Source organism: Muntiacus reevesi, chromosome 9 (genome assembly GCF_963930625.1).
Source record: "Muntiacus reevesi chromosome 9, mMunRee1.1, whole genome shotgun sequence".
NCBI classification, from domain to species: Eukaryota; Metazoa; Chordata; class Mammalia; order Artiodactyla; family Cervidae; genus Muntiacus; species Muntiacus reevesi.
In genome coordinates this window covers 5,716,933-5,739,317 of record NC_089257.1, presented here as the reverse complement: position 1 = coordinate 5,739,317, position 22,385 = coordinate 5,716,933, and the positions used below count along the sequence as shown (strand labels likewise).

Sequence of the window (22,385 nt, the reverse complement as noted above, 5' to 3'; positions counted from 1 at the left end):
AATTTTGGGTTACTAGGAGTACAAGGGCAGAACATCAAAGAAAACTTTAACTATTTTTCAGGGATGTTATCATTTAAAAAAATTAATAGTTGTAAGTAATTTGTCTCAGAGCTAAAGAAGTGAGTCAGGTAAGAAATTGTAGAATCTCATATGCTTTTCCTCCAACTGAACTGTTTCACGAAGCTCAAATTCATGCAAAGAGAGTGTTCCAGGAAGTCAGCTGATAACACTGAATTTTATTATTTGATGGACTTCCCTGGTGGTCCAGCAGTTGGGAGGCTGCCTACCAGTGAGTGACACCCATGGGTTCAGTCCCTGGTCCAGGAGGGGCCCACACAGCAGGGCAGCGGGGCCCGTCTCCACTGAGCCTGCACTGGAGAGCCGCCGCTGCTGAATTCTGCTTTCCTCTGCAGCAAGGGTGGGGAGTCGTCATCTCAGTGAGAGACCCAGAACCACAGATGGCGGAGGCCCTTGCTTACTGCAACTGGGGGGACCCTGTGAGCAGCAGCCAGGACCCAGCACAGTGAAAAATAAATAAATAAATACTGAATTTTATTATCTGAAATAGAGCAGGGTTCAGCCTGTTTTAGTTCTTTGTTTTCAATGGTTACATTGATATAAAATTATCATTCACTGTGGAATCGCTATGTAAGCAAATACTAGCATTTCAAATAAAGTGGGAATCTGGTATTTTTCAACAACACTCTTAACAGAGACCCATTGAGCTTCTCAACACATTTTCTTTTCTGGTCTCTTACTATTTCAAATTTTGGTTTTTACTTCTGGATCAGCCTTCATATTTTGTCCACAAGAACCAAGCGAACCAGAGTGCTGAGGTCGCTTTCATTCTCTTGGGCTCCTCAGAATATCCTCAGCTCCAGCTGCCCCTGTTCCTGGTCTTCCTGACCATCTACACAGTCACTGTGCCGGGGAACCTGGGCATGATCCTGATCATCAAGTCCAGCTCCAGGCTCCTCACGCCCATGTGTTTCTTTCTCAGTCACTTATCCTTGTGGATTTCTGTTACTCAACAGTATTACACCCAAGCTACTAGAAAACCTGATTGTAGAAGACGGAACCATCTCCTTCACAGGATGCCTCATGCAGTTCTTCTTTGTCTGCATATCTGTGGTGACAGAGACGTTCCTGTTGGCAGTGATGGCATGTGATCGAGTTGTGGCCATTTGAAACCCTCTTCTCTAGATGTCCCAGAAGCTTTGTTTCTTGTTGGTGTCTGCATCATACTCTTGGAGTGTAGCCTGTTCTTTAATATACACACACGTTTTGTCAACGTTATCCGTTTGTGGGACTAAGTTCATAAATAGCTTTGTCTGTGAGCATGCTGGCACTGTTGCTGTTTCCTGCTCTGACCCCCACATTAACCAGATCATTTTAGTCTCTGCTACAGTCAATGAAGTAAGCAGCCTGATGATTATCCTTACCTCCTATGTGTGCATTTTTATCACTGTCTTAAGGATGCCTTCGACAGGGGGTGGGGGGGTGCGCCACAAACCCTTCTCCAGCTGTGCCCCCCATGTGACTGCCATTACCATCTTCCACGGGACCATCCTTTTCCTCTACTGTGTTCCTAACTCCAGAAGCTCATGGCTCATGGTCAAGGTGGCCTCTGTCTTTTACACAGTGGTCATCCCCATGCTGGACCCAGTGATCTACAGCCTCAGCAACAAAGATGTGAAAGAATTGGTGAAGAAATCACTGAATATTAAATTGCTCTGTGATAAAATGTAAAGCTAGAAAGATTTTTGGGGAGTAAGAGTTTCTCAATAGCAAATTGAATCATGAACCTATTTTAACCTTGCAATTGACAGGCCAATTTCTGTTCACTTTTTTATTTTATGAAAGTAACTTTAAAATTACAAATTAAAATAGAAATAAAGGACTACTTAAATTTTTGATACAGATACTGAACTGTAATTGTTTTGTGTGTATAATATCTGACCTTGTAGTTGTCCTGGTTATATTTCAGGCTAATTCAAGTCAAGTGAACTATAGGAATTTTGAAAGGATCTGAAGAGTTATAGTCTACAATAAGGAAGTTTTACTTCTTAATATAAAAGTAGTATGTTAAAAGCTGCTTAGAGTAAAACTCTAACTATCTTAAAAAAGACTTTATTAATTCCATAAGAAACATTGTGGTTTTGGAAGTTTCCCAGGCAAATAAAGATAGATAACAAATGAATTTATCTTAAATAGTTCTGAATATGGCATAGTTAAACTATAATTGGTAATATAACCATATTATAAACCATATAAAATATTTCCTATGTGCTAGTTCAAGAAAATGATACAAATGTTGGAGATATAATATATACCTATCACCTAAGTTTTTCCAGTTACATCATTGTGGTTGTACATTTTAAAACTTACTCATCTACTTATTTGACTGGAAATTTTACTGAGGTAATTTTCAATTCATTTTAAGTTACAGTATCTTTAAACCAGTTCTCCAATGACAGTACAATATACCAATCAACAAAGTGCTTATGATTTAATATACAGATTTCAATAAAGCCTTAGCTATTCCTTGATGAAAAAGAAACATTTATGAACTCCAGTAGGTTGTAACAAGAGCTATTTTTGAAAAAGTGACTTTCCTGAGGTAGCTCTGCTGATATGAGGCAGGTCACTCGAGCTTCAAGGCTGGGCTAATCAGACCAACAAATCAGTCTCCAGACCTGTCTGTATATCATCCTCCTTGGATCATTCTTATGTTGGAAGCAATCAAGCTCCTGTTTGGGTCTCATCTATTAACTTTATACAAGTCAAAGGAAAAAAAAATGGCTAAGCTCAAAGTCAAAGTTTGAAAAATTTTGCTTCTTGTAGAGCTTTTATGTGTCAGGTCAGGGGTATGGGGTGACATGAAGAATTTGGGTCAATATTTGTGCATGGGTGATGCGTGCCTTCTCAGTCATGTCTGACATTGTGATGCCATGGACTGTAGCCTCTCAGGCTCCTCTGTCCATGGAATTCTCCAGGGAAGAATGCTGGAGTGGGTTGCCATTTCCTCCTCCAGGGAAACTTCCCAATGCAGGAATCAAATCCAGGCCTCTCAGGGATTGAACCAGAGTCTCAGGCGGCTCCTTCATTGGCTGGCAGATTCTTTACCACTAGCACCCCCACCTGGAAAGCCCTGGCTCAATATTCACCAAAGATTAGTTAAAACATTTATCTCTTTAAAGATATTCAACCTTGATAATTTCAGGTAATTCTATGTCAAATAACAGATAATCCATGACTATGACTGGTTTTCCCAAAGGTTTTAATAATTGATGGGCCACTGGACTGCTTTAAGCAAATGGCTGATTGAGACTAAGAATATGAACTTGCCTTTCCTATTTGGGTCTCACTAATCATTACTAAGGTTTATAAGCAGAGGGCAGGGAGGGACCGTGTGTTGCAGTTACAATTCAACATATTAAATATTGTTTGTTTCCTCCCATGATTTAGTTTTCCATGAAAATTAAATGTTTACCATAACGCTTTACACTAATCATATGTCTTTATTTGTTTAGGGTGTACAACGAAGTTCCCGACCCTCTTTGTGTATGGCAATAGTGATAATGATTTACCGTTTGCTTGTCATCCAAGGGTCATAACCGAATGTTCCTTTCCAGTACAGGGAGCCCAGTCTGGTGTTCTGTGATGACCTGAAGAGTGCAATGAGGAGAGGGGAGGGAGCCTAGGATGGGAGTGGGTCGCTGTTCTCTTCTCCAGGTGATCTTTCCCCATCCAGGGATCAAACCCACATCTCCAGAACTGTAGGTAGATTCTTTACCATCTGAGCCACCAGGAAGCCCTCACATGAGGGAAATTCAGAATCAAAAGTTGTAAAACGTTTAAAATATAAAATCTACTAGATTTAGTAGGAAATTAGTAAAAGAGCTCTTGATTCAAGTTGATAAAAAATAGTTTCTTGATCTGTGATACCTATCTTCATTTTTCCATATTCTACTAACCATAGCATCCTCCACTCCTAAAGATGTCACATTTCCAGTGTGATCATTACTGTGCAATATCGTGATTAATTTTTTCAATACTTAAAAAAAAACCTAATTTCCTAGTATAACCTTCTAGTGAGGTTTATGTTTTCCCAAAGAAATTCAGGTGGTAATTTTGGGGAAGGCTTTCAAAGATGAGTATTTGGACAATATCTTTAGCCTTAAACACAGAACAAGCATCATGTGAATTAAAAAAAAAAAAAAAAATGGATTCCAATAATCAGTGGTCTGTAGTAATATTATAGTTTATAAATTACCCTTTGTGGATACTGTAATGTAGTGTTCACCAAACCAAATGTCTTGAAAAATTGGGTGTCTGGTGGAGAATACTATCATGAAAGTTGTGGTGGCCACAGGAAATGGGAGAAAATGAGATATGGGTTCTTTTGATTGTCCTGGGGAACTTACAGTAGGAAACTACAAAATTTTGGGCATCAACACTTTGGCAAAATTTACTTTGAAATAAGTTGAAATATGGTAGCCCTAAATGAATCTTCTTTTTTATTAAGCCACTAGTAAACTTCCCTAAATTTCTCAGTGGGAAAACTGTGTGTCAGAGACTATATAGTCCTCCACATAATAAAATAATTTTCTTTATCACATGCTCTGTGGCATTTTGCAATATTGATGGCATTCCAGTATATTTTGATATTTTCCCCCAATTGCCTGTTTGTGTCTGTTAGGATACAATCTGATTTTGTATTAGACCAAAAATAAAAATACTTCTCCCTTTGAAAAAGTTTCTTCAACAATCTGTCTGGGTCCATTCACAGTTTATTTTAATATCGCTCTAGTCTAGACTCTAGAACCTCCATATTTCTCCTGACAAATATTTTCCTGTAGTTTAACTTGCCTTTATTTTAATCTCTCTTTTTTTTCTCACCCTACTTGTTTAAAAAATAACAAGTTCTGTAAATAAAACCATTTAGTCATTTTTTACTTAAATGAGCATTTGGCACTTACTTCTCCCACAAATCTTTTCATCTGAATTTGAAATAATTCTGTTTTTTAACACAAAAGATCCCATATCACAAATAATTAAAATATTCATTTTTAAAAACATATTTTCATAATGCAATCCCCAACCTCTCTGTGGGAGCATTCACAATCTGGGTTTCTCTATTTAGAAGCACTGTCAAAGTTTATGGAATTAAGGTCTTAAAGCTTTAATTAAAGTCCATATTGGAGGATAAAAGCACTGTTTGGATCCCTGGTCTGGGAAGATCCCAAATGTCACGGCGCGACTCAGCCTGTGCCCCATGACGACTGAGCCTGTGTTCTGGAGCCCGTGAGCCAAAGATCAATGAATAAATATTTTTAAAAAGAAACAAGTTCATATCATATACACAGTGCTTGCTTTAACTAAAACTAGCATTCAATTCTGAGCAAAATTTGGAAGAAAGGAATTTAGAATTTTAGAGTAATTCTTTATAGAATTAATAAAATTAAAAGTAGAACTTGTTGAACTAATTATCTTTGGTCTACATGAACTTCAGCTATCTTTATCATTTATATTTGACTTACTAATAAAAAGCATACTAAGAAATCTATAAAATAGCAAAGAAGTAAAAAACCAAAAACCTATTGCAAGTGATTCTCTTTTAAAAAGCTCCTTTGGTTGAAATTACAAGTATATTTGGTGATTCAATCCCTGCCCTAACAAACCTTCAGCTGAAATATCAGGCCAACTGCTTTGATGTGGCTTACAATAGATGCTCAAACAAGTAAGCAGATATTTTCTTTATTTCTTCATCATCACATATTAAAAATAGCTTACACATGTAAATGTGAACTTCAATTAGCTGCTGAGTTGAAGATTACCCGTTTGGCTAAATCTTCCAAAATTAGCTGCACTAGAATTGTCAAACACTTTGAATAACTTGTGTAATCTTTGTTTTCCAATGCCCCTACATATGTGTGTATCAAGATTTCCTATACAGGAAACTACATGTGTATGTATGTATGAAAGCGTGTATATGTTCAGTTGTGTCTGACTTTTTGCGACCCCCTGGATGGTAGCCCACCAGCCTCAGCTGTCCATGGAATTTTCCAGGCAAGAATACTGGAGGGGTTACAATTTCCTCTTTCAAAGAAACTGTGCAGTAACATCTTATTGGGTCAATATTTTACACGGCCTTCTTTCTTTCTTGATATGTGACATAAAGAAGTAGGTGCCGGGATCACATGAATGAACTTAAAATATTAGTGCTATGACTTCTATGACTGTAGTACAAAAATATAGCTGAATCTATCACCAGGATCATCAGTCAGTCAGTCAGCCAATCATTTCAGTCGCTCAGTCGTGTCTGACTCTCTGTGACCCGATGCACTATGGCAGGCTAGCCCTTCCTGTCCATCACCAACTCCCAGAGTTTACTCAAACTCATGACCATCGAGTTGGTGATGCCATCCAACCATCTCACCCTCTGTGGTCCTCTTCTCCTCCTGCTTCAGTCTTTCCCAGCATCAGGGTCTTTTCCAATGAGTCAGGTCTTTGCATCAGGTGGCCAAAGTATTGGAATTTCAGCTTCAGCATCAATTCTTCCAATGAACATTCAGGACTGATTTCCTTTAGGATTGACTGGTTGGGCTTCCTTGCAGTCTAAGCCAGTATCATGACACCTAATAATTCTCCACTCTATCAACCCTTAGCTGATGGTGCTCATATTCAGGGCATGACAAACAATAAGCCTAACTGGCTAAATGCAAAAATATGTATAGTATAATGTTGTGTGTTTTGTCTAGTGTATTGTTAAGTGTGTTTTCATATTAATATATGTAGAGATATATAAGACTAAAAAGCATATCTTATCAGCCATAATTTGGGTTAGGGTCATTGGAAAATATGTTAATATAATTTTTATGATAAGGAGTATAGCCTCTGTATGGTCTTCCGAAGTGGCGCTAGTGGCAAAGAACTCTCCTGCCAATGCAAGAGACATAAGAGACTTAAGAGGGGTTGAATTCCTGGGTCAGGAAGATCCCCTGGAGGAGGGCATGGCAACCCGCTCCAGTATTATTGCCTGGAGAATTCCACGACCAGAGGTGCCTGGCAGGCTACAGTCCATGGGGTCGCAAAGAGTCCAACACAACTGAAGCGACTTAGCATGCATGAACACAGCCTCTGTATAGAGGTGAATTATTTTTAAAAACATCAGCAATAGGTCAATGACAAAAGAAATCATACTGTAAATTACAGAAGAGGAAGTTTCCTTTAGTTATTCTGTTTGTAGCTCATGACAATAAACTCTGTAAGAATTCTTCAGGGTTTGAGTCCCCAGGGTTAGGTGGTTAGATATAAAACAAATTAAAACACCATCATGAAGTATAATTTCTAGGTCTGTCTATTCCTCAAGGGTGTGTTCATTCTCCTCCTGCAATTTCTTGACTGTTGCAAAAATGACAGGTGATATTTCTTGCTATCTTTATTAACTATATTTTGCAGGAATCATCAGCTTTCTGATTAAAGGACTGGAAATATTTAAACCAAAATTTCAATTTTGATACAAAACGTGTATGCAGCATATTAGTGTTAGCAAGGAATCCATCATAAAAACACACCAAGGATATCTGGCATTTGGTGAGTTGATTCAACCTAGGATCATCCTTTCATTCTGAGGGATATAGAATCCAGAAGGTTTTTGGCAGAGGAAACCTATATGAGCTGAAAACAGCAATATACAGGCTAAATTCTATTTTTATTAGTCCCAGGACCATTATGCATGTGCAGTTATATGTTTAATCCAACAGAAATTTACTATTATATTTTTCTTTACGTATTAAAAGTGTTTAATCTTTCCCAAGTCAATTTTGCTTTTATCATGTGACTCCCATAATCCAACCAATGATTTGTTTAGTTCTTTTTCTTTTTTTTCTGATTTCCTTCTCTGCAGCCTGCATTTTCACAGAATTATATTCTATCTTGGGGATATTTAATGCTCTAAGCATCACATTCATTTAAGAATCATTTATGTATAATACTACTATTGATAAATACTATTCTTTCTTATTGAGAAACTAAAATTCTAAAGGATAAAACTAATTTCCCATAATCAAATTCACTTAAGTTGTCAAGTAAAGACTTCAACCTGACACTTCAGAACATTCCTGAGTATATACTGATCACACTGCCTTCACTAGCTTAGGTTGAACTATCTTCAGTTTCTTTCACTCCACCTTCTCATGTTCCACTGCTCAATTTTAATTCTTCTTCATTTTTATTTTTTAAATCAAGAGCCATGGTACTGAATGGAGGAAATCAGAGCTCTGTGACCATATTCATCCTCTCGGGCTTCTCAGAATACCCACGCCTCCAGGTACCCATTTTCCTGGTGTTCTTGACCATTTACACAGTCACTCTGGTGGGGAACCTTGGCATAATTGTGATCATAAGGACCGGCCCCAAACTACACACACCCATGTACTTCTTTCTCAGCCATCTATCCTTTTTGGATATTTGTTCTTCCAGTGTATTTACACCCAAACTCCTAGGTGTCTTGGTTGTGGAAGACAGAGTTATCTCTTTCAAAGGATGCATGGCACAGTTTTTCTTTGGCTGTGCATTTGTGATTACGGAGATGTCCATGCTAGCAGTGATGGCCTATGGCCGGTTTGTGGCTGTTTGTAACCCCCTGCTCTACACAGTTGCTATGTCTCCTAAGCTCTGCAGCTTTCTGGTCGCTGGGACTTACACGTGGGGTGGAATATGTTCCTTGACAATCACATATTCTCTTTTGGGGCTGTCCTTCTGCGGTTCTAATGTCATACATCACTTTGGCTGTGAGTATTCTGCCATCACCTCTACTTCCTGTTCTGACACCCATTTCAGTCAACTGACATGTTTCATCATTTCTACACTCAATGAGGTGTGTAGCCTCCTGATTATCCTCGCCTCCTATGTTTTCATAGCTGTCACAATCATCAAGATGCCTTCAGCCGGTGGACTCCGAAAAGCCTTCTCCACCTGTGCCTCACACCTGACCGCCATCACCATTTTCCATGGGACTGTCCTGTTCCTTTATTGTGTCCCCAACTCCAAAAGCTCATGGCTCCTGGTCAAAGTAGCCACCGTGTTTTTTACTGTCATGATTCCTATGCTGAACCCTCTTATCTCTAGCCTTAGGAATAAAGATGTGAAAGAGACAGTCAGGAGTTTGATAACTATGTAACTGCTTTCTCCTTCAGTATAATTCAGACGTCCAATGGGACTGAAAAGCCACTTGAATTAAAGTCAAGTTGTGTATAACTCAAATATGTTTATGTTCATACTATGCCTAATAATTTTCAAATATTTTTCTGATGCTAGCTTATCTTTATTTTAAGTAAATATATGGTTATGTTTCAAATAAATTGTATGTTGCATTTTGCATTTTTTATTTGGTGATCAGGATGAGCTACAATTATTTCTGAATTAATATAGAAATAATACATTGTGGAAGTCAGAGTGACAAAAAGAGATATATTGTTAGGGACTCATTCCTTATGCTACAGTTTATGTTGTGATTTGTAACACTGCTGCAAACACAGATGATAACTATGTTTAGTGTCAGGGTTAAGGTTAGGGTTAGTGTTAGGGTTAGGGTTAAATTTGCACTCAGGTTCTCATAACTAACTCTTTTGATTCAGTTCTATAAAATGCAACTTTTAGCTTTTCTCAAAACTTTATTTTACTCCAGCTAAAATGAAGACTTTTGAGTTTGCATGATAAAAATATTACCTGATTTTAAGCAAGAAGATCCTGAAAATAATAGCTAGTCTCTGTAGGCATCACTCATTTTTTGAATACCAGTATAATATAGTTCAACAAAAGGTATTTAAGATGATACTGAATGTTGAGAAAAAGTTAAATGTATGTCTAAGGAGTTATGATGATTACTCAGTGATAAAGCCCAAGTTAAGAACTGCTTTATTTTCTCTTCTTCTGACATATACTCATTCACGTCTCAGGTTTGCACTCATAATCCAAATGAAAAGAAATGCTCTTTGTCAATAATGAAGTATGAAAAAATTATAATGAGATTAACAGAAATGCTTCTGAATAACTGGACTTAATCATGAATCTACCTCATTCAGTATAATAAGTCTTTCTTTTATTCCTTTGAAGTACCTGCCATTACCACGTATTCTTTATGATAACTTTGAAGTAAAGCTCACTATCTATTAGAGCAACTTCTGATAGCTTTTCTTCCCTGTAAGTGGATCCCATTTATCCTTGACTGTTTCATTTTCATACAGACTTCAGTATTTATTTTGTTCATTCTTTTAAACCCTGAGACTCTTAGGGGCTCTAAAATCTACGTCACTTTTTCTTTAGCTCTGCACGTTAACACATTCTCGGCTGTAGCCAGGCCCTCTCGGCTTCATTCGTCTATACTCCTTCATAATTATAAGATCATATTAGCTGGTTTTTATTTTACCATTGTTTAAATGTATTGATTTTTAGTTCTAGTTTTGGCTGTGCTGCACGCCATGTGAGATCTTAGCTTCCCAACCAGAGATAAAGCCCGTGCTCCCTGCAGTGGAAGCAAAGAATCTTAGCCCCTGGACCACCAGGGAAATCCCACCATTGTTTTTATTGATGGGACTTTGCCATTTGATTTATTTCTCATTATTATTACTTTGATTGATTTGGTTTCTGAGGGAAAAGAGACAACAAAGGCATGTTATATATTGAGTTTGACATGCTGAGTTAAAAACAATCCAAACTTTATCTCTTTCTTTACTGATTAGGGGAAAAAATGGGCATAGGTAAAATTCTACAGGCATGGCAGATAAGAATATATTGTGAAGAATCATTGTTAAGAAATTGCAAATCTTAGTGAAATGAACACCTTCCTTGGGAAAACATAGCATTCAATCTTATACAATAAAAATAGAAAATCTAAGTAAAGTCTTATCTATTAAAGTAATGGATGTCTGTGTGTGCTCAGTCATGTCTGACTCTTTGTGACCCCACGGAATTTAGCCTGCCAGGCTTCTCTGTCCATGGGATTTTCCGGGCAAGAATACTGGAGTGGGTGGCCATGCCATTCTCCAAGAGATATCCCTGATGCAGGATCGAACCTCCATCTCCTGTGTCTTCTGTGTTGCAGGTGGATTCTTTACGACTGAATCACGGGGGAAGTCCAAAGTAATGGAATTTGTTTTCAAAAACTTCCTAACAAGGAAATCATATGCCCCTTTTATTATGTTATGAATTTCTCCAAACATTTAAGAAATATTTTCAATCATGCACAAATCTTTCTAGAGTATAGATTAAGAGGATACTTAATAATACATTATATTCACTGAGTTTTTAACAATCAATTCGAACAAAGCTATTATAAGAATAAATTTATAGATCAATGTTTCTAATGTGGTTATATAATGAATATTCAAGACAGAATATTAACACACTGGATTTTATTCCAGAAACTGAAAAGTGGTTTAACCATCATGAATTAATAACCACAAATCAACATATTGAAACAAAAGGGAAGATATATCATTCTTGCAATTTATAGTTCTAGAAAAATTATTTCATTAAATACAAAACTCATTGCACTTTGAATGGATGATTTTTCTCAACTCGCATTTAATAAAATTGTTATTAGTTACAAGAAACTTTAAGTAATCCTCATATTAACTATTGAAATTACTGTGATTAATTTTAAAATACTTTGGCTGTAATACTATGTATATACCTTGCTAACATTTTCCCAAGAATGTACAAATCCAAAGGCAGTCCCCTAGAGTTGTAATTGAAAAGTTCATACTTCCTAGATGGCTGTGACAAATATTTCTAGTATTCATGTGTTGAATCGAAATTAACCTCTTCCTGATAAGAGAGCAGTCTTCTCTGGTGGCTCAAATGATAAAGAATCCACCTGCAGTGCAGGAGACCCGGGTTCAGTCCCTAGATTGGGAAGACTCCCTGGAGAAGGGAATGGTCAGCCATCCCAGCCGTCTTGCCTGGAGAATTCCATGGACAGAGGAGCCTGGCGGACTACAGTCCATGGGGTCCCAAAGAGTCAGGCATGACTGAGTGACACACTTTCACTTTCTTGTTAGAGTATAGAATGTCAGAAATAGGTTATCGTTGTGAAAAACTTGACCTGCTGATCATGAATACTAGAAAAGGCTTGCCTTTGGTGTAACTGAGGTACTCAGGGATTACAGTTTAGCTATCAACAGTTTATTGATAATCCATATGCTCGCAGACTTGAGTTCATTCCCTGGGTCGGGAAGATCCCCTGGAGAAGGAAATGGCAACCCAGTATTCTTGACTGGAGAATTCCATGGACAGAGGAGCCTGGCAGGCTACAGCCCATGGGGTCGCAAAGAGTCAGACGTGACCAAGAGACTAGCGCACACCCACACGTGCATGCATGAATAAGTCTTGCAAATTATACTTTTAAAAGTCATTTCTATTTGCTCACCATTATAATACAATGATGCAATTGATATTTTTAGATATACTCATTTATGTAGCACTACTGCATTCTGTTATTATTTTCCTATATTTTGGTTGCAGATTCCTTAGAGCTTTCTATATACAGACTCTAGCTGGCAAATAAAGACAGTTTTACTTTCTACTTTTCAGTAATTACAATTTTCTTTCCTTATTCAGCAAAAGTCTAAAATAAGATGTTGAATAAAAGTGGTTGAGGACATTATTTTTTTGGTTGTTGTTATACACAGGGTTAGGAGAAAATCAAGTTATTTTACTTGGTGTAGGATTTTTTTTTCTGTTTTCTGTTTTTATATTAAACATAATGCTAGCTAGAGGTATTTTTGTAGATGATCTTTATCAGATTGAAGGAATTTTCTTATATGTCTTGTTTGCTGCTCTGCAGGCAATTGTTTTGGTTCCTCCCCCTCACGTGAGTCATTAATTATTTTTCTATCATATACTGTGATATTTTATTTTCTAATATTTTTTTCAGTATTTCTGTAATGAAGTGCATTAGTTATCTTGATTTTTTTTTTTTTTTTACAACATCTTTGTCTGGTTTTGTTGTTCATGTTGTTGGTTAGTTACTAAGTCTTAGCTCTTTTACAACCCCATGGATGGTAACCTGCCAAGCTCCTCCATCCATGGGATTCTTCAGGCAAGTATGCTGGAGTGGATTGCCATTTCCTTCTCCAGGGGATCTTCCTGATCCAGGGATAGAACATGTGTCCTCTGCCTGGCAGATGGGTTCTTTACCTCTGAACCACCAGGGAAACCCATGAAACACCAGAGGTGTCCAAAAACTCAGAAAACGATGAGAAATATTGGCGGCGGCTCCTCCTCCCCCTCGGAGACACCCACACCCTCTCTCCTGGTGTGCCTCCGCCTTGCCCCGACCCTAACGCTTTCTCTGTGCGCTCGCCTGCTTGTTGTGCTGTGTCTCTAAGAGTAAGCTTCGTAGCTCATTTACAATTTCTGCCTCACTGAGAAATGCATTTTTTACTGGGGACTATATATATATATACATATACTGATGGCTGCCAGTAACCCGCATCTCAGCTATCAGTTTTTAAACTATGGGCCTATGATTCACACATTCTAAACTAGTTAATCATTTTCAGGTTTTGCACACTGCTGATTGAGTTGTCGTTGCCTCTTCAACTGAATTCTGTGCTCCTGAAGGTCAGGAAGAGGCCAAGGAATTCTGTCATTGTCCTTGCCCAGCGCTGGATTCTAGATATTTGTGCCTGAAAATCAAACCCAGAAACCTTTGGTTTCTATCATAGAGGTTTCTTAGAACCGCTGCCAGAATCGCCTGGAAAATCAGTTGAACTCCCGGATATTTGGCTGAGAAACGCAGGAATGCTCATTTTAAACAAGTCTCTTGGAATATTCTTATGTACACGGATGTTTGGGAATCAGAGAGCTGTCACATACAAATAAACACAATCCTAAATACATGTTTCACACAAGGTATAGGTAAGACAGTAACAGCATCAAGTTTAAATAACATTCCCAGTCTCATTTCCTCCTCTAGTCCCTCCTCCCCCTCCCATCTGAATCGTCTTCCTGGAGTAAAATTCCCATCAAGCCCTTCCTTCAACCAAAACCTTCCCAACTATGAGAATATAAAACCCATGATCATAAGCTTATCCTTTAAGAATCTTTATGACCCAGTTGCAACCAAATGACATAACTTTTTAACTAAGAGCACAAACTCTAGGGTCAGACTGACTGAATTCAAATCCCAATTCCTCCAGTTTGAGAATGAGCTATATTAACGGGTGAAGAAAAAGTGTTGCATATACGTCTTATTGCTCTGTTTGTTCAAATATCCATGCACGTTTTTTTGTGCTGTTTATTAGTTAAAAGCTTGACAGAATTTACCATTTAATAGTATGGGCCTGGGGTTCTGCTCATGGGAAGATTTTTAACTGAAAATTCAATTTTATAAAAAGATAGAGGCTATTCATATTTTGTATTTCATCTTTAGTAACTTTATTTGTATGGTTCAAATGATTTTTCAACATCAACTAAATAGTTAAATTTTTTGGAAGAAAATTATACATAATACTGCCTAATTATTTTTTCTACATTGACAACATTTGTAATGAAGCTCCATTTTTTTTCCCTTGAGTAGCAATTGCGTTATGATCTCTTATTTTTAATCAATTTATCTAACAGATGATTGATTTTATGTATTATTTTAGACATCAGAATTTTAGTTTTGTTCAATCCCTTATTTCTGTTTCACAGTCCATTTTCTATTTTGCTGATCACCATTCTCATCTTTTCCTCCTTCTATTTATATATTAAAATTTTTTTTTTTCATTTATTTTCATTAGTTGGAGGCTAATTACTTTACAATATTGTAGTGGTTTTTGCCATACATTGACATGAATCAGCCACGGATTTACATGGGTTCCCCATCCTGATCCCCCCTCCCGCCTGCCTCCCTACCCCATCCCTTTGGGTCTTCCCAGTGCCCCAGCCCTGAGCACTTGTCTCATGCATCCAACCTGGGCTGGTGATCTGTTTCACCCTTGATAGTATACTTTTTCCAATGCTGTTCTCGCAGAACATCCCACCCTCACCTTCTCCCACAGAGTCCAAAAGTCTGTTCTGTACATCTGTGTCTCTTTTTCTGTATTGCATATAGGGTTAGCGTCACCATCTTTTTAAATTCCATATATATGCACTAGTGTACTATATTGGTGTTTGTCTTTCTGACTTACTTCACTCTGTATAATGGGCTCCAGTTTCATCCATCTCATTAGAACTGATTCAAATGAATTCTTTTTAATAGCTGAGTAATATTCCATGGTGTATATATACCACAGCTTCCTTATCCATTCATCTGCTGATGGGCATCTAGGTTGCTTCCATGTCCTGGCTATTATAAACAGTGCTGCAATGAACACTGGGGTGCACATGTCTCTTTCAGATCTGGTTTCCTCAGTGTGTATGCCCAGGAGTGGGACCATATGATTATCTCAACAGATGCAGAAAAAGCCTTTGACAAAATTCAGCATCCATTTATGATAAAAACTCTCTAAAAGGCAGGAATAGAAGGAACATAAGTCAACATAATAAAAGCCATATATGACAAACCCACAGCAAACATTATCCTCAGTGGTGAAAAATTGAAAGCATTTCCCCTAAAATCAGGAACAAGACAAGGGTGCCCAATCTCACCACTACTATTCAACATAGTTTTGGAAGTTTTGGCCACAGCAATCAGAGCAGAAAAAGAAATAAAAGGAATCCATATAGGAAAAGAAGAAGTAAAACTCACTGTTTGCAGATGACATGATGTTCTACATAGAAAACCCTAAACACTCTACCAGAAAATTACTAGACTTAATCAATGAATATAGTAAATTTGCAGGATATAAAATTAGCACACAGAAATCCCTTGCATTCCTATACACTAACAATGAGAAAACAGAAAGAGAAATTAAGGAAACAATACCATTCACCATTACAACAAAGAGAATAAAATACTTAGGAGTATATCTACCTAAAGAAACAAAAGACCCATACACAGGAAACTAAAACACTGATGAAAGAAATCAAAGAGGACACAAACAGATGGAGAAATATACCATGTTCATGGATTGGAAGAATCAATATTGTGAAAATGAGTATAGTATCCAAAGCAATCTATAGATTCAGTGCAATTCCTGTCAAGCTACCAATGGTATTCTTCACAGAACTAGAACAAATAATTTCACAATTTGTATGGAAATACAAAAAACCTTGAATAGCCAAAGTAATCTTGAGAAAGAAGAAGGGAACTGGAGGAATCAACCTGGCTGACTTCAGTCTCTACTACAAAGCCACAGTCATCAAGACAGTATGGTACTGGCACAAAGACAGAAATATAGATCAACGGAACAGAATAGAAAGCCCAGAGATAAATCCATGAACCTATGGACACCTTATCTTTGACAAAGGAGGCAAGGATATACAATGGAAAAAAGACAACCTCTTTAACAAGTGGTGCTGGGAAAACTGGTCAACCACTTGCAAAAGAATGAAACTAGAACACTCTCTAACACCATACACAAAAATAAACTCAAAATGGATTAAAGATCTAAATGTAAAACCAGAAGCTATAAAACTCCTAGAGGAGAACATAAGCAAAACAATCTCTGACATAAATCACAGCAGGATCCTCTATGACTCACCTCCCAGAATATTGGAAATAAAACCAAAAATAAACAAATGGGACCTAATGAAACTTAAAAGCTTTTGCACAACAAAGGAAACTATAAGCAAGGTGAAAAGACAGCCCTCAGATTGGGAGAAAATAATAGCAAACGAAGCAACAGACAAAGGATTAATCTCAAAAATATACAAGCAACCCATGCAGTTCAATTCCAGAAAAATAAATGACCCAATCAAAAAATGGGTCAAAGAACTAAACAGACATTTCTCTAAAGAAGACATACAGATGGCTAACAAGCACATGAAAAGATGCTCAACATCACCAATTATCAGAGAAATGCAAGTCAAAACCACAATGAGGTACCATTACACGCCAGTCAGGATGGCTGCTATCCAAAAGTCTACAAGCAATAAATGCTGGAGAGGGTGTGGAGAAAAGGGAACCCTCTTATACTGTTGGTGGGAATGCAAACTAGTACAGCTGCTATGGAAAACAGTGTGGAGATTTTTTAAAAAACTGGAAATAGAACTGCCATATGACCCTCCTTCTATTTATTGTGAGATTAAAAACTATGTTTTCTTTTTTATCTTCTTAAGATGGAATCACAGGTCATCAAGTTTCTTCTCTTAAGTAAAACATTCAAGCAAGTAGGTGCTATGTTAGAGCGAATGAGTTATAAATCGAGAGAGTACAAAAATGTTGACCTCATAAGTGACAAGTAGAAGTCTAAACTAGTCCTTACGATTCCCCACCATTTGGTGTACACATATATTCAACTAGCCATTCAATTAAACGTTAAACTGAGAGCTAATGACAAATAATTTTAAATTATAACTAGTTTTAAATCAGTTGATAAGAAAAGAAAACTATCCTGATTGGTGGCCTCATATAATCCAATGATTTGTTAAAAATGCTTGAATCCCTCTTTAAAGAGATGTATGAATTATAAGAGGGTATTGAAAGAGAAATTTGAAGTGCAAGAGTGACTTGAGTGGAGAAAATAAAGTGGATGCCTAGGAGTGATTTTTAGGAACTGTGAATAACCCCAAAACAGATGTCAAGGAAACAAGACCCTATTCCTACATCTTCAAGGAACTGAATTATTCCAACAATATGAATGAGCTTGGAAGAGAACCAATTTCTAGATGAGAAACTTGATGACACTTTGATTTCAGCCTTGTGAAAACATGAATAGAGGGACGAGGTGTATTGTGCCTAACTTCAGGCATATGAAATTGTGAACTAATAAATGAGTGTTTTTCAAGTCACTGAATCTGCAGCAGTTTATTATGATGAAATAGACCATTAATATACAGCATAATTGATAGGTTTTATTAATTGCATTATCAAAAATTGTATACTCAACAAAGTTTAATAAAACAGGGAAACATTGGGATATGATAATAACTGCAAATGTCATAATATCATATTTGTATTCAGTGTGATATTGAATGTGTTTTTTTTTATGAAAATGTAGATGTCCAAATAGGAAAATTTAGAGGAAAGACTGAAATAAACATAACACAGGAACAACACTATGTGTGCTCTATTGAACAGTAATTGTGATTTTCTCTTTATGAATTTTGGAATTCACGTCTTCCATGATGAATATAAACAGTTTTATTTCTAGTGTTATTTTTCTAAGATGAGAAGATAAATGTGCTCAAGCTTCCTATATGATTTAATGATTTAAAATAAATTATACTCTAGATGAGGAATATGGGATTTTCTTTAAATTGTCTTGTTTGTAGATGGAAAACACCCCAATCAAAATTATCTGGGGTGTGAATCCCCAAAGTCCCTCAGGTAGACATAAATATACAGCATGATCCATAAGTTTAGCTTACAAGTATTGCTTACCCTTAAGAGTGCCTCTATTTTTTAATGAGAAAAAAATGTAATTTTCTTGATGACTTCACTGAAATATACTTCAGAAGAGGTTACAATACTCATTACAAACTACAATAATTTTAATTAAATGTAAGTATTTTTGTTGAATACTTTTTAAGATTCTTATTTAAATTAAAGAAGTCTTCAGTAAATCAATCTATATAGACTATATGGCTTCTGGTGAGTTGTTTAAATTAAGTGACTTACTTTAATTCTGATGTGGGAAACTCTGAAGTTAACAATACTTTTGGCAGAGAAACACCTATGCAACCCTAGTAGCAGTGAAATGATATTCATTTAATTCATTTAAGGGTAAGAATACAAGATATTGAATTTATTTCATATATCTTTAATATTCACAGATGCATTTAGTTTTGAACTTTGCTTATATAGCTGAGTGATGCCCTTGGTGGGCACTCAAGTAGTAGTATTTGTTTTCAATTAAAATTTTTTTTAAAATTTTGGGAAATATTAAAAAGAAATCTATAAAGCTGTAGAGAAATATGCCAGACTTTGCATTAATTTTTTTTTGAGTTTAAAGTCATGCAGGTGAAAGCAAGTTGGAGCAGCACAGCAAATTTGACTTCTGAATTAAACCCCAAAGTAGTCTGAAATATGTTGCCTGGTATTTGATATTAAAAGGTAATAATGCTTTTATATACCAAAATGTGTGTATTTTGTACACAAAAATCAAAATTGCTGCAGTGAGCAAAACAAAAGAAGTAGCTATCAAACAGTCTGGATGATGCAGCGATACAGTGCATGCTAAGTTGCTCCAGTCCTTTCTGCCTCTTTATAAACAACCCCATGGACTATAGCCCTCCAGGCTCCTCTGTCCATGGGATCCTTCAAGCAAGAACTCTGGAGTGGGTTGCCATGCCCTCCTCCAGGGGATTTCCCCGACCCAGGGATAGAACCCATGTCTCTTATGCCTGCTGCATTGGTAGTTTAGTTCTTTTAGAGATCACAGAAATCCAGACAGAAGCATTCAGATTGCAGGCAGGTAATTTGTATGGAGATGATTTTGAATATGGGTAAGCATTTGAGCATGATTTTAAACTAATATTGAAACAAAATTGGTTCTGAAGAATGGCTGTAGGAAATTTAAATAAAGATAGCTGCTAAGTAGATGGGTGGTAGCTAGTAATAAAGATGGGAGTGTATTTTGAAGAATATGTTCATTTTGCCCTAATTACATTTTTCACAGCCTTAAACTTGAATGGAAAGGAAATCATAGAGATACAGACAAGGACAGGGAAAAATGGACAAAACAAAGCTTATGCCTTGATGGCTTGAGACATTAATGGAAATGTGCAGCTAAGAAGGAAACATTAGGAAAGAATTAAGTAAGAAAAAGATTTCCTCCATGTATGCATTTTTTCTACTTGTTAGTTACTATTTGCACCATTTTAGACTTTGTAAAATTATAGGTGGTGCTACATTGTAGAATGTTTTGAGGTCATATATTTCGAATTCAAAGTAAACATGAAAAACAGCATTAGAAATACAAGAGAAGAAACTAAATTTGGTGAGGGACATTCATCACATGTGAAGTTAAAGTCTTAAATGTTTTAGAAAAATTAAAGTTGGACTTCCCTGATAGCTCAGCTGGTAAAGAATCCGCCTGCAATGCATGGGACCCTGGTTCAATTCCTGGGTCGGGAAGATCTGCTAGAGAGGGGATAGGCTACCCTCTCCAGTATTTCTGGTCTTCCCTTGTGACTCAGTTGGTAAAGAATCTGCCTGTAATGTGGGAGACCTGGGTTCAATCCCTGGGTTGGGAAGATCCCCTGGAGAAGGGAATGGCTACCCACTCTGGTATTCTAAACTAAATTCGGTGGGGGGCAATTATTACATGTGAAATTAAAGTCTTAAACATTTTAGAAAATAATTCACTAGTTTAACTTATATTTTATACATAATTGTGTAGTAAAAACAAATTCTTATAATAGAATTATATTCTATAGGTAAGGTTTCAGAGAGTTTAACTTGTCAGAGACATATTAATAAGTGGCTGAGGTTAAATTTGAAGGCAAGTTGACTTGATTAAAGAGTCTAGATTATTAACAAGACATCATTCATATTCTCTAGGAGATACGATATGCGACGTTTTATCAAGGTTTGGCCAGTTGGCGAGATCATTAAGGGAATGTAAACCTGAGGCTTCTCTGATAAGCTGGGCACTGAATCTCTCAGTTGTGTGACTTGTCAGGCTCCTCCGTCCATCAGATTTCACCAGCAAGGATACTGGACTGGGTTGCCAGTTCTTTCCCTTGGGGATCTGCCTGACCCAGGGATTGAACTCATGTCTCTTGCATCTCCTGCACAATCGGGAGGGTTCTTTACCACTGCATTACCTGGGAAGCCCTCTGTGATCGGAGAGCTCTAAGGAAAAGTGAGAGAAAAACAGAAGACATCCTGAGCAGTTAGAATGGCCTGAGCAAACATAAGAATTTGAAGTGTAATCAACAATTTCAATTAAATGAAGCTAAAGAAAGGAATTATCCACGTGGAGAAAAGGGAGACATAGCTGAGGAGGCTGAGAAAATCCAAACAAGGACATTTTCTGAGTCACCTTGACACTCAGTTCTTCCCAGTCCATCCTCTCCTTGCCCCTCCATCAGCAGCTGCCTTGCACTCTCCACACCTGTAGACACGCGGTGCACCATTTGGGCTCCAACTGTGTCTCATTCGCCTTCCTGGGAAATCCCAGACTTCACCACTGCAGACCAGTCCCCTGTCCAGGCTGGGAAAAAAATGCCCTCTATTTCTGTCCTGTCTGGTTGCTTAGGGTGAACTCTGATTTTCTCTGCAGGAACCGTAGTGATGGATGAGAGAAATCAGAGTGCTGGAATCACCTTCGTCCTCTCGGGCTTCTCAGAATACCCACAGCTCCAGATGCCCCTCTTCTTGGTCTTCTTCACCGTGTATACAGTCTCTGTGGTGGGGAACCTGGGTATGATTGTGATCATCAGAATCAGTCCCAAGCTTCACACCCCCATGTACTTCTTTCTCAGCCATCTCTCCTTTCTTGATTTTTGTTACTCTTCTACAACTACACCCAAACTCTTAGAGATCTTGGTTGTGGACGTAAGGACCATCTCCTACGTGGGTTGCATGATGCAGTTCTTCCTTGGTTGCACACTTGTGATTGCGGAAATGTCCATGCTAGCAGTGATGGCCTATGGCCGGTTTGTGGCTGTTTGTAGCCCCCTGCTCTACACAGTTGCTGTGTCTCCTAAGCTCTGCAGCCTCCTGGTCGCTGCAGCCTACACGTGGGGCGGAATGTGTTCCTGACAATCACGTGTTCTCTTTTGGGGCGGTCCCTCTGCGGTTCTAACATCATCCATCACTGTGGCTGTGAGTATTCTGCTATCGTCTCTGCCTGCTGCTCCGACTCTCACTCAGTCAGATGACATGTTTTACCATTTCTACTCTCAGTGAGGTGTGTAGCCTCCTGATTATCCTCGCCTCCTATATTTTCATAATTGTCACAATCATCAGGATGCCTTCAGCCGGTGGACTCCAAAAAGCCTTCTCCACCTGTGCCTCCCACCTGACCGCCATCACCATTTTCCACGGGGTCCTCCTTCTTCTCTACTGTGTACCCAACTCCAGAAGCTCACGGCGCTTCGTCAAAGTAGCCACTGTGCTTTACACAGTAGTGATCCTCATGCTAAATCCCCTTATCTACAGCCTTAGAAATAATGATGTGAAGGAGACCATCAGAAAATTAGTCAACACCAAAATGTTTTCTCACCCAATGTGATTTTGAGTGAGAAGAGAGATAGAGGAAAGCACTTTCTTAAATGCGCTTTATACAGTGTGTTGGTGGTTATTACATTTTTCTTCGTGTGTGTGCTTATTCACTGAT

General features: G+C 37.7%; 1 protein-coding gene and 2 pseudogenes across 1 annotated transcript; all 3 read left to right on the top strand.

The window, feature by feature from the left end:
- Positions 1-302: 302 nt before the first annotated feature.
- LOC136175398 (olfactory receptor 5D13-like) lies at positions 303-1,749 on the top strand (annotated as a pseudogene).
- A 6,508-nt stretch (positions 1,750-8,257) lies between these two features.
- On the top strand, positions 8,258-10,706 carry LOC136174858 (olfactory receptor 1165-like). Its single transcript, XM_065945118.1, has 2 exons — positions 8,258-9,183; positions 10,694-10,706. Exons 1-2 carry the CDS (start codon positions 8,258-8,260, stop codon positions 10,704-10,706), a joined length of 939 nt encoding a protein of 312 aa, XP_065801190.1.
- An 8,835-nt stretch (positions 10,707-19,541) lies between these two features.
- On the top strand, positions 19,542-22,280 carry LOC136175396 (olfactory receptor 1165-like; annotated as a pseudogene).
- The last annotated feature ends 105 nt before the right edge of the window (positions 22,281-22,385 follow it).